We start from the raw sequence: 14,066 nt of genomic DNA, 5'->3' as shown, positions 1-14,066 counted from the left end.
TAATATTTAAAAATATAAACAATATATTTAATACGGTCTTTATCTTCTAAGTTCTAAGTAAACAGCTTTGTAAAAGAATTAAGCAGAATTATTTAAAATTCGTAATGAACATTACATTTCCAAAAAATCATCTGCTTTTATATTTCATATAGATATATATTCAGTTTGGATTAGCAACATTTTCATTTTTTTTGTAATTTCCTCACTTTTTTAGCAAGTAATATCTTTCGGATGTATGGTTGTTTCTCCCAACAATAATCACAGTATGAATCGAATCATTAACTTTTGGTCATTTTCGAAATCTAGTGGAACCTTATACCGTTAGACGCCTTTTTTTATTAATAATAATATTCATTAATGATAAAAATAGAAAGAAAAAAAGATTAAGAAAAGAAGTGATACTCCTATCCACATATATTTTAGACATTATAATCGAGAAGACAACTAGAAAAGTTTAACAACCATTTCACAAGCTAGAAAAAACATGTATTAAAAAAGTTCTAAAAATGCACAAAAAGTTGGTAAGAATATACAAACAATATTTGTCAAGAACCACTTCATTATTTTTTAATGAATCTAATGACACGTGTCTATACAAATTATGTATAGATATGAAAAAGTGAAGTGTAAAATCTAATTATTCAACTAAAAGTTGATACATTTCCCCCTCAAAAAGGAAAAAAACAAAACAGCCCAAGACCCATGTTTCTCCTGAATTATTCTCATTAACTCAATTATTTGAGCATAGGAAAGAATAATTAGCATCACTCAACATAGTAAATAGTAGTGACAGCAACAACATACAGTAGCAAACAAATGTGTTGTCTCTCCCTATAAAGACTTCATATTGTTATCATTCAAAATCACACCTTTATGTGCCTTCTCGTGCCTTCCCTCACTTTATAATTAAGACACCTTATACCTCTTTCTCTCATGTGACTCTCTTCTTCCTTCTCCTTACTACTCATATCTTCATAATTATTCATCTCTTCACATCAAATTTCAATCTAAGTCATAAACCAAAGTATATTTCTATATATCCATATAGTTTAAGATGATGGCTCATGAGCATGAAACTAATATTGCACCAAACAATCAGGCCATCATGAACCGAACTGATTCGGTTCATGGTGAACCACATGGTTCTAGCACCAACAAGGTTAAACCCAGTTTGGATAACAATGTCATTCATGTACGTCAGAATCAGCCTCAACCAACAACAACACCAGCAAGATTATCTGTTCTTCATCAGTCCTTGCGTCCAGTTACCCTCAAAGTACACATCGATCACCTTCTCTCCTTCTCATAATATGCTCAAAGTTTTTTTCTTCTTTAATATATAAAACTCTATTTGAATTAGTAAGGATTTGAATCCTCCAGTGTTTTAAAATACTTTTACAGTTACGCCATAATTGTAAAAGGTTGGACGAAATATGACTCTTGTGGTTGCGAATACGATTGTGATGTAGTTGTGTAGAATTCCGAGACTACAATATTACAATCACAATTATCATTGTGAATTGTAATTTACATTGATATGATGTCTTTTTTCCACCTTTTATCATGGTGCACAAATGGTTTTTTATTTGTTGTATCAATCTAAGATTGATTTGTGAATTTGCATTTAAATCCATTAAACTTTCTAAAGTAAGATCATAAACAGAAAAGGCTAAGTTGATGACATTTTTATAAATTTAATCCTACCCGTGCATATAATGCAGTGCATTAACTTGAGTTGCTAATAAATTACGAGTGAACATTAATTTCATGAGCTAAGTTTCTATTTAGTCCATCATGAGAACTAGATTGTTCAAACATTTTTCTAACGTGAACATGTATTTTCTTTATTGTCTATAGTTTGAAGACGTTTCTTACAGCATAACCTTACAAAGCCAGAAGAACAAAGGTTGTATATCAGGGCAAGAACCAAATCCAAAGAAGAAAGTACTAACTGGTGTAACCGGCATAGCCCTTCCCGGCGAGTTAACGGCAATGTTGGGGCCCTCAGGCAGCGGCAAGACCACCCTTCTCACCGCCCTAGCTGGCCGCCTCGCCGGAAAAATCACCGGCACAATAACATACAATGGCAACCCTAACTCCAATTCCGTGAAGCGCAAGATAGGGTTTGTGTCACAAGATGATATTCTATACCCTCACCTCACTGTTCTTGAAACACTTACCTATGCTGCTTTGTTAAGGCTACCAAAAACTCTCACCAGGGAAGAGAAGATGCAACATGTGGACATGATCATCACGGAGCTTGGGCTCGCGCGCTGCCGTAGCAGCCCCGTTGGTGGTGGCATGGCCACGTTTCGGGGAATTTCCGGTGGAGAGAGGAAGCGGGTCAGTATCGGGCAGGAGATGTTGGTGAACCCGAGTTTGTTGTTTCTGGATGAGCCCACATCCGGGTTGGACTCCACGACGGCCCAACGGATTGTTTCGCTGCTCCGAGGACTTGCTCGTGGCGGCCGGACAGTGGTGACCACCATTCATCAGCCTTCAAGCCGGTTGTATAGGATGTTTGATAAGGTGGTTGTGTTGTCTGATGGGTACCCGATTTATATCGGGTCGTCGGGTCGGGTCATGGATTATCTTGAGACCATTGGGTATGTGCCAGCTTTCAATTTCATGAACCCGGCAGATTTTTTGCTTGACCTTGCTAATGGTAAGTAATCATTTTAACCAAATTTTGATCATAATTGAGCTAGTGATAGAAAACATGGTTAATCTTGATACATAATCGTGCATACATTTTCACATTTTTTGACCCACTTCGATTTTTTATACTCTTATTATGATTTGAAACATTAGCATATTTGAAGAAAGTGTTAATTTGTGAAAAAGGAAATTGATTGATTTTACTTTTAATTTTAATGAGAGAAATATTGTATTTTTATATTTAAGAGATAAAAATATCATATCATATTTTTTTATTTTATTTTTAATATATTTTCCTCTCTCGAGTGTACTGTAGTGGGGGGAAACGCTTTAAATAATGACAAACATGTAAAAGTTATTATACATGCTAAAGTGTTGTGTCACTAGCCTTTTTTACAATGAAGTGTCATGAGTGAAAGGAGATTTGGGCTTTTGGGTATGTACCTCCCAAAACACTATTGACCCAATAAGTCACAAACATGTCCATGCATGCTATTCAAGTAAAGTGTTTTACACTTGTGGTCATTAATTATTAGGTGAGGGTTCATTTTCAAAATTTGTGTAATAGTGGTGCTAAAGGATGGAGGTTTTCTCTCAACCCATGATCCTTCTTTTCAAGGTGGAAACAACTAATGGGTCATTAGAAGCAGTAAATTGATAATAAGACACAAATAGCCTCTTGGGTCTGTTTCATAACATGTGATTTTCTTTCGTTTAGCCATAAATCAACACAAAAGCTACTTTATATAATAAATGTTAAAGGTATTTGTAATGGTCCAATGCTCATGACAAGATAAAGTTTTGTGAAAGATAAGTATATGTGTTTGGAATTAATTACTACTTTTTGTTCTTCTTGCCTTGGATTCATCTAAAAATATTGCTTTCCATTAAACATGACTCCTTAGGATTTGTTTTAAAGTTGAATTTTAGAGGAAAAAAAGGAAAATTGAAGGTCGGGAGTCATCTCATATTATATTTTATGGTTCCAAAGCCTTCCATTTCTCTTTTTTCCCTTCCAAAATTCAATTTCTAAATTAACCCTAGTGTTTTTGGTTAAGTGAAGTATTTTTTTTCTCTAACCATAAGTTTTTTTTATTTCTTTTTGTTTTCTTCTAGTTCAATATCTTATTGACCAAAAAGGCGTTGGTCTATTAGTGTAAAACCCTATTAGATCCTAGAATAATCAAAAGATCAAGAGTTCGATTCCTGATAGCAATACTTGTTATCAGGAATGACGTATCCCAAAAAAAGAGATTAATTTATTATGGGATACCGAGTACAAAAAAAAATGTCTTATTGACATCCCGATTTGATTTCATCCCTTCACGTGAATCCTTTGTCTTATTTTGAAAGAAAAAGCTTCTTTTGGCTGAGCAACTCTCCTTCTTATAAATATAGCCATCAATGTTATAACAACCTAACAACAATGGAGTCCTTATCCAGTGTGTCATCAGCCATCTTAAGAAAAGTTAAATGTTCATTCAACTTTAATTTTAAAACAGAAAAAGTGCTTTGTGCTAATCATATAAAGGTTTTTTTATACTGACAATTCATATATTTAGAATAATTGATTTGTAAGTAAAAAATATACATAAGGATAACATATGATTTACATTGAAAGTGTAAACAACTTTACACATTTAATATATATCAATTAAAATCAAGTTTTTTATACAACCTACTATATCTTTTCACCTATGGCTAGAAAATTAATCTATTTCGTGATACGTGGACGACCCTCCCAATAAGTGTCCTTCTTAGAAAATGAATCATTAACCTTTTGGTTTTTCTAGAGATATAGCATGATCTTATAGACAAAAAAAAAACAATTTAAAACTAAATAAGAAGTATAGCTCAAATCCTTAGAGTTACTGAAGATATTATGCACACAAATTATGATTGTAAATCTATCTTGAAGCATGGTTGATTATTATCTTGAGTTTCTATTCTATTAGGACATAGGACGAAAACATTTGATGGACATGCATTGCACTTCTTGAGAGACACTTTCTAATATTCTAGGTTCTATGAATCTGCAGGCATAGTTGCAGATGTCAAACATTATGATCAAATAGACAACCATGAGGATCAAGCTTCAATCAAACAGTCCCTAATTTCATCCTATAAGAAAAACTTATATCCTGTTCTCAAAGAAGAGATTCAGAGAAATAACAATGACTCAGTGTCTCTTACATCAGGGACACCAAGAAGTAAGTGAAATTTCCATGCTGTCTTGGTCTTGTTTTCCTTTATATATCAGTTAAGAACAGAGTTTATGTATAAGACAATATCTAAATGATCATTGTTCAATTAATCTTGGTAGGTTCTGATAATGAATGGACCACTAGTTGGTGGGAGCAATTCAAGGTGTTGCTTAAGAGGGGTTTAAAGGAGAGGAGGCATGAATCTTTTTCTGGCTTAAAGATTTTTCAAGTCTTGTCTGTCTCCATTCTCTCTGGACTTCTGTGGTGGCACTCAGATCCCTCACATGTACAAGATCAGGTATATATGAACCTTTGTCCTGTTATTTTTTGGCTGAAAATTGAACTTGTAAAACTTGAACCCAATCACATCATGTTTTCTACGTTAAATTTGAGTTGGGTTCAGACGGGTACTCACAGGTTCGATTTTCATTGTCATCCCGAATGACTCCATACAAATGAGTGGAGATTACTAGACAATTTGCCAGTTACACATGACACAAACATGCAACCAAGTCATTGTCCTACTTGGGTTCGAGTATATAGATTGAATGATGACATATTACATGTTAATGTCCAAAATATAGGGCATCACCACACTATACTATATAATTGTCATTATAACACATAATAGGAAGTAGTAAATTTCTCATGTAGTATTAGTAGAGTACTTATAACAATACTCTTCTTGTGACAGATTGGACTCCTATTCTTCTTCTCCATATTCTGGGGATTCTTCCCTCTATTCAATGCCATCTTTGTATTTCCTCTAGAGAGGCCAATGCTGAAAAAAGAAAAATCATCAGGAATGTACCATCTTTCCTCATACTATGTTGCACGGACGATCGGCGACTTACCAATGGAGCTTGTGCTTCCTACAATCTTTGTAACAATCACCTACTGGATGGGTGGTCTAAAACCTTCACTTGTTACATTTGTGTTAACCCTCTTGATCATGCTTTTCAATGTGCTAGTTTCTCAAGGAATTGGCCTAGCAATAGGTGCAATTCTCATGGATGTGAAGCAGGCCACAACTCTAGCCTCAGTAACCATGCTAGTGTTTCTATTAGCTGGTGGTTATTACAATCACCACATGCCATCTTTTATAGCATGGTTGAAGTACATTTCTTTTAGTCACTATTGCTATAAGTTGATGGTAGGAGTTCAGTATTCAGTGAATGAAGTTTATGAATGTGCACAAGGGTTGCATTGTAGGATAAGAGATTTTCCTTCTATTAAGTGCTTGGATATTGATAATATGTGGGGTGATGTGGCTGCATTGACTGCAATGTTGGTTGGGTACAGAGTTGTGGCATATCTAGCCTTGAAGATGGGGAAATTGCACTGACTAATAGGTTTATAGACCATATTATTAATTTTCAAGTGTAATAGTTTGAACTTTGAATCAGTGCCTTAGTTAAAGTGGTAGTTTGATTCAAGTTGTAAGCAGAATATGGTAGACCCTTGTGATTAATTGACAATTTAACATTAAATGAAGCAGTAAGTTTTGCATAAATATAGTTCAGTATTTTTATCATTGAATTAGTTAAACCTCTTCTGATGTTTGTTATTAGGAGCACATTGTTCTATTGTGCATCAAAAAGTGTTTTGGATTTACATGCTCAGTTGCTCACATAATTGTTGTTGGACATTGAAACATAGTAACCAGAACGTGCATATTCTCTAAACATTTGAATTGTGTCTTGTTCATCTATCGGACCAAAACACATTTGCTCCTTCTTTTTGTTATTTCCGCACTTACATGGATTCATTGAATTATTATATTTTGAACTGAACTTGCAAAATCAGTCAATTGAATTTTGGATTCAGCCCTTACCACATCAACTTTTAATAGGCCCAAGTCAACTACTTAGATTAATATCAAAATAAACGAGATTTCAATGAATTTATCCACACACAAAATAAAATCACCAAAATGAAAGACAAATACTTTATATATTTTATAGGTATAACGAAGGAGATTCATCATTTGATAACGAACTCATCCCTTTCAGGACTAATCTTTTTCAGGTCGTGTGACTATTCATCCCAACATCCAAACAGTATTACTTCGAGGAACTGAATCTTTGACCTTTTTGGTTTATCTAGAGATCCATTGAAACTTTATACTACTAGACTAACATATTGTTGGTAGACTTTATATATTTAAGCCAAAAATAGAGATGACAATGAATGTGAATGAGTCTAGATAGTGTACCTAGACCTGCCATTTTTTGTTGTTTGGGATCCAAACCCTCTAGGATCCATGGAGATACCTCTTGGGTCTGCTACCTGCAGATCATTGGGTCCAAACATTAAATTGAAGTATCCATTCTATGATTAATTTACCCCAATAGATTTGCCGATACTAAGAAATTAAGAAAATATTTAAAAAATACAAAAACTTCTACATTGTACATATATTTCTTATAGTGACGTGTTGTTTAAGACAATTAAAAGAAGAAAGAAACATTATAAATACACAACTTTAAATTGTTACTTAAATATAAAAAAATTACTTAAAAACATAACTTAAATAAGACAATAAAACATATCAAATGTCTAAGATCTCTACATCAACGTAATATTACAACATAGTTATGAATTAACAAACATAGCATCTTTGCTACTTAAGAATGTAAAATCATAACTATAATGGAAAATATATTTGGTTAGGTTGTTATATATATGGGCATTGCTGGTCTAGATATCTCTTTACCCATACCCATACTCATTAAACAGTAAATCCAAAAATATAGATCCAACCTATTATGGTTATTATCAGTGACTATCAACAGGTTCAAGTATCCATTACTATCCTTAATCGAAAGTCAATCACCGATTTATGCTATTAAAATATACTTTATATCTATCTCCTCTTCCTTCTAGGTGTATTTGTTTTATGTATAAAATATTAAACAAAATTAAGATTTTTTTGTTAACATTTAAATTCCCAAAACAAATTAGTCTATTAAGCAATGTTAAGAGAATTGGACTAGATTAGGTGGTTCAACTAGTTTGACTAGTTCGACTGCTGGCCGAGTTTGAAAATGACTCTAATTTGTAATCTTAACCAAATAAGGGTTAGATCACTTTAAACCGGGAAAATTTCGGGCTGACCTTATTAAACTCGGTAAAACCACATTAACTTAGAAAATAAACCCAACGGTTCACATAATTTAAGAAAAATGTTATATTACTCTAATATTTTATTTTACTTTAGTCCTATTAAAAATGAGGAGATGTTACTTCAATATAGTTATAAATAATTATTAATTATGTAAAATTTTACATTTATATATAATTATATATTATAGATAATTATTAATTATACACAAAATCATTTTGTTTAATGAGATAGATTAACTGATAAAACCAATTAAATCTAATACAATACTTATTTCGATTTGATATCTGGTTCAAGTTTCACCGCATTACAATTATCTTTACTTACCCTAAAATTGATAAAAGGTATATTACATTTTACATGGGTTTAATTTGTTCTCATCTGACCCTCTTCCATTTTGATTTGTCACTAGACATTACTAAACTTCATCTATTGATTGTTGATGTCACTCAAAGTGAACTACTCTTTTAGACAAATTTTATTTACAACTTAGATATTTGAATCTAGAAGTAATTACTTCGAGAAAAACTTAACCAACACCTCAGATTTTTAAATTAGGAACTAATTTATTCATAAGTTAAGTTCTAAAGAATAACATCGAATACAAAAATAATATCGAACAAGAAAACAAAAAGATATCAAATCATAGCCTATCTATATGGGGCTACAAAACTCACATAGTGTTGGGAACAAGCAAGGAGTCAAATAGTAAAAGAGTATAGAGAAAAGAGAATAACACAAGAGATTTGGTAACGAGGTTACGTCTTAGGGAGCGTTGAGAGACTATCACTATGTATTATTAGAGAATAATGATTTGTGTTTGACTATTCTTCTCCTTGTTACATTAGATTTACATAACATAAATATATAGCAATCTACCCCAACAGTTTTACATTAGCTCAAACTCATAACTTGTATTGTTGTTATCTAGAAAATATGAGTCATTACACAACAATCTCCACTTTGGCGAGTATCATCAATCTCCATCTTTCGCTGTTGGGTTGGGGGCGCTTCATACTCTAGCATCAGTGAATATTCAGCAAGCTCAGGCAATGCCTGAACTTCTCCATAGTAATCGGCTTGGTTAACATATCGGCTGCATTTTCTGAAGTGTGAACATTCTGCAATAGTATCTGTCCACAAGCTACCAAATCCCTGATCTTGTGAAATATCACATCAATATGTTTAGTCCTAGCATGATACACCTGGTTATTTTCCAAGAAGATAATACTCTGACTGTCACAACGCAACAGACATAAGCCACAAGGCTTCCTTAGAAGCTTCACCAGTTGTCATGTACTCATCAGTTGTGGACATTACGGGTGAGCATGGGTCGGGTTGGGACGAGTTAAGGCTTGTCCTTACCCGATCCTAAATGTTAGTCGTGTCATTTTTTGAACCCGGACCCGACCCTAGACCCGAAGCTAACCCAACCTCTAAATATCGATCGAGTCAATCTTTAAACCCAGCCTGACTCTAGACCCAACTAAATATCATACATACTCACTTTAGATAAAGTCTACTCAATAGTATTTATTATTATGAATATGTAATTAGATATATAAAATGATATATGTATATATATTTTTAATCATATATATATGATGAAAAATTTAGAGAATCAATAATATTTTCTACCATAAAATGTTAATAATTTGTACATATTTGAATAGAGATACATACAAATATGATGAATGTGTGATCATGGGACGGGTCGGATCAGTCATGCTTGGTTCCTATCTGACTCTAAATATTAACGGGATCTAATTTTTGGACCCGAACCTAGCCCCAGATCTGATGAGACCCGACTCTATTCAAACCTGATCATTATCGGGTCGTACTGGATGAACGGGTATGGTCGATTCCTGCTCACCCCTCGTGGATATAGCAACAACAGACTGGACTGATGATCTCCACATAATTGGTCCACCTACAAGGGTAAATACAAACCCCGTTGTGGACCTTCTATCATCCAAGTCTCATGTATAGTCTGAATCAACATAACCAATAATGGAAAGCTTACTCCGTTGACTACCAAACATGTTACCGAGACCTATAGTCCCATTCAAATATCTAAAAGTCCATTTGATTGTTTCCCAATATTTCTTCCCTAGTTTAGACATGTACTTGCATACTTGACTAACTACTTGTGTTAAGTCAAGTCTAGTATAAACCATAACATACATCAAGCAATCCACTGTACTAGCATATGGAACCTTTGACATGTACTTATTCTCTTCATTTGTCTTTGGATAATGTTCTAGGGAAAGCTTGAAGTTATTTGCCAATGGAGTGCTCACTACTTTAGCATTGCTCATATCAAATCTCTCTAAGATCTTTTTAACATAGCTTTGTTGGGAGAGCCATAGTTTTCTAGCTCCTATATCCCTATGAATCTCCATCCTAAGAATATTCCTAGCGGCCCCTAACTCTTTCATGTCAAACTCCTTACCTAGCATGACTTTCAGCTCATTAATATCACTCAAATGATTAGCATCAATCAACATAAAGAAGCAGAAAAATAAAAGAATCACCATCAAGACTTCTCACATAAGCACAACAATCATACTCAAAGCGCTTGTAACTAAGCTTCAACATATAAGTGTCAATCTTCTTGTACCAATGTCTAGTAGACTACTTTAACCCATATAGAGACTTCTTCAACTTGCAAACCAAGTGACTCTGTCCAGCTGCACTAAACACTTCTAGTTGTGTCATGTTAATTTTATGTTCTAATTCACCATAGAGAAAGGCAGTCTTCACATCCATCTGCTCTAAGTGAATATCTCGACTGGCTACCAAGGCAAACACTACTCTGATAGAAGTGTGTGTCACCAACTGATATTGTTCCCCTTCTTTTTTTGATACTGTTGGCTTTCTCTTGTACACTCATATGCACCCAACTGCACACTAGTCTAGGGGCAATGGGATAAGCTCCCAAGTTTGATTCTTATGTAGAGACTTCATCTTCTCCATCATGGCACCCATCCATTGTTCTTTCTCCTGGTTGTTTATAATCTCTTAAAAGCTACATGGATCTCCTGAACTAATTTAGAGAACAACTGAAGCCATATCCTCAAAGTCATATCTCTCTAGAGGTTTAATATGACGTCTATTCATGTCTCTAGAAAGTAAATAATCATGCACACTTGAACTCTTTTCCTGCGAATCATCATGTTCTTGACTTGAACAAGTGCATGGTTCCTTACCTTTATTTACCTGAATTGTTTCATTGCTCACTGGATTCATATTTGATCCCAAATTCTCTCGATTTGGCCTGAGCACCTCTGTAAAAACTAAATGTTTCAGCATGAAATCTTCATCAAACATTATGCCTCTGCTCAACACCACATTTCTGGAAGCTGGATCCCAGAACTTGAACCCCTTCATAACTTTCATGTAACGCCCCAAAAATTACTCCAAAAATCTTGCTCAAAAATGAGTTTTTTGAATGGTGAAGCCATATAAAATTTATTTCCTTATATTCGTTTCATTTTCGGAACATCACTTTAAGTAACATACATTGCGAAAATCAAAAACCATTAGCTAATGGTAATAAAAATATAACTCAATATAACTTCGAATCATACTTCATTAGAATATCTTAAAATGTTGGTACAAAGTACAAGGTGGAACCTAATCGTCGCCCAAATAAAACTACTCCAAAATAAATACCCTACACAGGTACACTAATCAAAAAGCAGAAGGGATTGTGTAGGTATCACGGTTTCCCTCAATCCTCCATGCCCCCTCCTGGGATATCGAAAAGCGGTAACTCTGAATCCTGGCCGAACGATCCATCTGAACAAAATGCGAATAGAAGACAAATAGAAAGAAGAGGGAGTAAGACATCTAATGAATATTACTCATTGACGGTGTGGACTTACACAGAATATTACATCCAGACAGACATGCATAACATACACAATATATATTATATACATAAATGCAAATGATGAACGACGTTATAACTCAAACCATGAGGATTAATATCCACGTGCTCAATGTATGAATGCTATGTTTATTTCATCCATCCTTACACCAATATCCTCCCAATAAACTATTCGAAAATAATCGAGAGTACAGGTCCCATAACAAGCCGATTTGAATGCACCAAACTATTCCTCGCAAGGATATAAGATCGATCTGTTCCAAAGAACTGTCCATTTCAGGATCATGTCGTATCGAACACTTTCTGCGCATCCCTCTCATCGATCCTGATTGCAAAGAGGGGTTGTTAGAGATCGTCTAGTTTGCACTGTGAGAACTGTCTAATCCAACAGAATACCTCATCCAGGAATACAAGGGACTCGTCTCACCTAGACTCACCTTCAAGACTTTGCTGACGAATTGCCGTCATTGCTGTCCCTCTCAGCATCTCGGGGCTCGTTTGTCTCCCGTAATTTTCCACGCCAATATTTCTTTATCCATAATGATTATGCCCACTAACCGTGGTTATCCAATTAAATATTTTAATCATTCTTTTATATGATCGGCCCAACCCTAAGTCATCTCCCAAAGGAATGCTTCATGTGGGATCCGATCTTATGTCATCACGTAATAGAGGAATAACATCCTTACAACAATGAACCATCGATGGAAATCCTGGATGACCATATTAATCACAGTCGGAAACCTTGCCCTATATAGGTGCAAGAACAAAGGTACTTGTATAAGTTTGTTGATTTTGAGCATCAGACTCAATCATCTGAGTCACTGTCTTTCTCAATTGTAAATACACTTCACACCCAAGCTAGGTCTATTGCCTAAGAAAAAAAAAATAAGAAACAGTAAAAAATATTGTATGTCTCTCGCTCAAGCGAGAAACTATCGCTCAAGTGACAAATCATCAAAACAGACTCAATTCTCTTCCTGATTCTCGCCCAAGTGAGGGACTGCCGCTCAAGCAACAAATCCATCAAAAATTAGTCAAAATACTTGTCTAGTCCTTTCCCGGGCGAAGTACGATCGCTCAGGCACCAAAAACAGGTTGTCTGGCCCTCGGCAAGGCGAGAAACGCTCTTTTGGGCTACCAGCTCGAAACTCTCCGCTATTTTTGATCCCTATGCATTTTAGTTTCTCGAGTGGTATTCCTTCATGGATAACTACCATAATACTTGATATTTTAAGCTATCCTAAGCATACAACTTAATAAAGTATCCATACAAAATCTATGCACACAAATATTTGATTAAGTACGGGTTTTCTTAATACACAAATATAACTCCAAACTTTTGAGATGGTTTAGGAGATTCAGGTGTCATCTTTGGACACCACTATGTCATGATGTATTCTCCCTCACCTTAGGGTGTTGCGTGGTTGATTTCCTTTACGAAAGAGTGGGTTGGTCGTCTAACTTCGAAAGCTTCGAAACTAAACACACAAAACAATTGAGTGATTTGCGAATAAATTTTACATGATAACCCAAAAGTAAAAACATTGTTTAACACTTTAATCCATTTCATGAACTCAAAGACTTTCATCCATCTGGTCCAAGATTCATATGTTTGAACCATCCTTTATCATCGAAAGTCTTGTTCCCGATATCCAACATTTTCCAAGATAAGTTTTTACTAAAGTTTACACTTTTATTACCTCGTATTTATATTTTCATGGAGACTTTGTAAGTCATACTTCACCATTTTAAGGTAAGTTTCTTAATCCAAGACTACACTTTTAAATCCATATCTCCCAAGTTGATCTTACCACTTTAAAGTAAGTCATCTTAAGTAGATTCCATATTTTGTATAAAAGGTTTTCATGGTCATTTCAACACATTATTGATAGTGTTGATCTCATACTTAAACAATATTTAAATCAACATTTCTTAAGTTACACTTACCACTTTAAAGTAAGCTTACCTTATCAAATGTTCATCCTACAACAAATCAACCATCATTTACTTCATAACACTTTAAGTTTATAAAGTCAAGACTTTTATAAGTCATCTTTTATTCCAAATCATTACTTGAACTTAGAAGTCAAAGAATAACATTTACTAACAAACTTTTAACTCATAATATTCTAAAACAACACTTTTTCACAAAACTCATCCATAAATATTTTGGATTTCAAAGTTA

At 34.3% G+C, this 14,066-nt stretch overlaps 1 protein-coding gene across 1 annotated transcript; it reads left to right on the top strand.

Annotated features, from left to right (window-relative positions):
* The first annotated feature begins 856 nt into the window (after window positions 1–856).
* Window positions 857–6,372, top strand: LOC109339686 (ABC transporter G family member 21-like). The gene is made up of 5 exons (XM_019577177.1): window positions 857–1,276; window positions 1,858–2,665; window positions 4,698–4,868; window positions 4,982–5,160; window positions 5,557–6,372. The coding sequence occupies exons 1-5, from the start codon at window positions 1,055–1,057 to the stop codon at window positions 6,205–6,207; spliced, it is 2,031 nt and encodes a 676-aa protein (XP_019432722.1). The 5' UTR covers window positions 857–1,054; the 3' UTR covers window positions 6,208–6,372.
* Window positions 6,373–14,066: the final 7,694 nt, after the last annotated feature.

The sequence above is a fragment of the Lupinus angustifolius genome, unplaced genomic scaffold (assembly GCF_001865875.1).
Source record: "Lupinus angustifolius cultivar Tanjil unplaced genomic scaffold, LupAngTanjil_v1.0 Scaffold_88_58, whole genome shotgun sequence".
Classification (NCBI taxonomy): domain Eukaryota; kingdom Viridiplantae; phylum Streptophyta; class Magnoliopsida; order Fabales; family Fabaceae; genus Lupinus; species Lupinus angustifolius.
The sequence above is the reverse complement of the archived record's forward strand: the minus strand, read 5'-3'. Positions and strand labels throughout refer to the sequence as shown.

Bases quoted from the DNA above. Each gene is read 5' to 3' on its own strand.
- LOC109339686 (XM_019577177.1), top strand. From the start codon at position 1,055: ATGATGGCTCATGAGCATGAAACTAATATTGCACCAAACAATCAGGCC. The intron at 2,666-4,697 runs GTAAGTAATCAT...ATGAATCTGCAG, and splicing joins TTTGCTTGACCTTGCTAATG to GCATAGTTGCAGATGTCAAA. The intron at 4,869-4,981 runs GTAAGTGAAATT...TAATCTTGGTAG, and splicing joins TACATCAGGGACACCAAGAA to GTTCTGATAATGAATGGACC.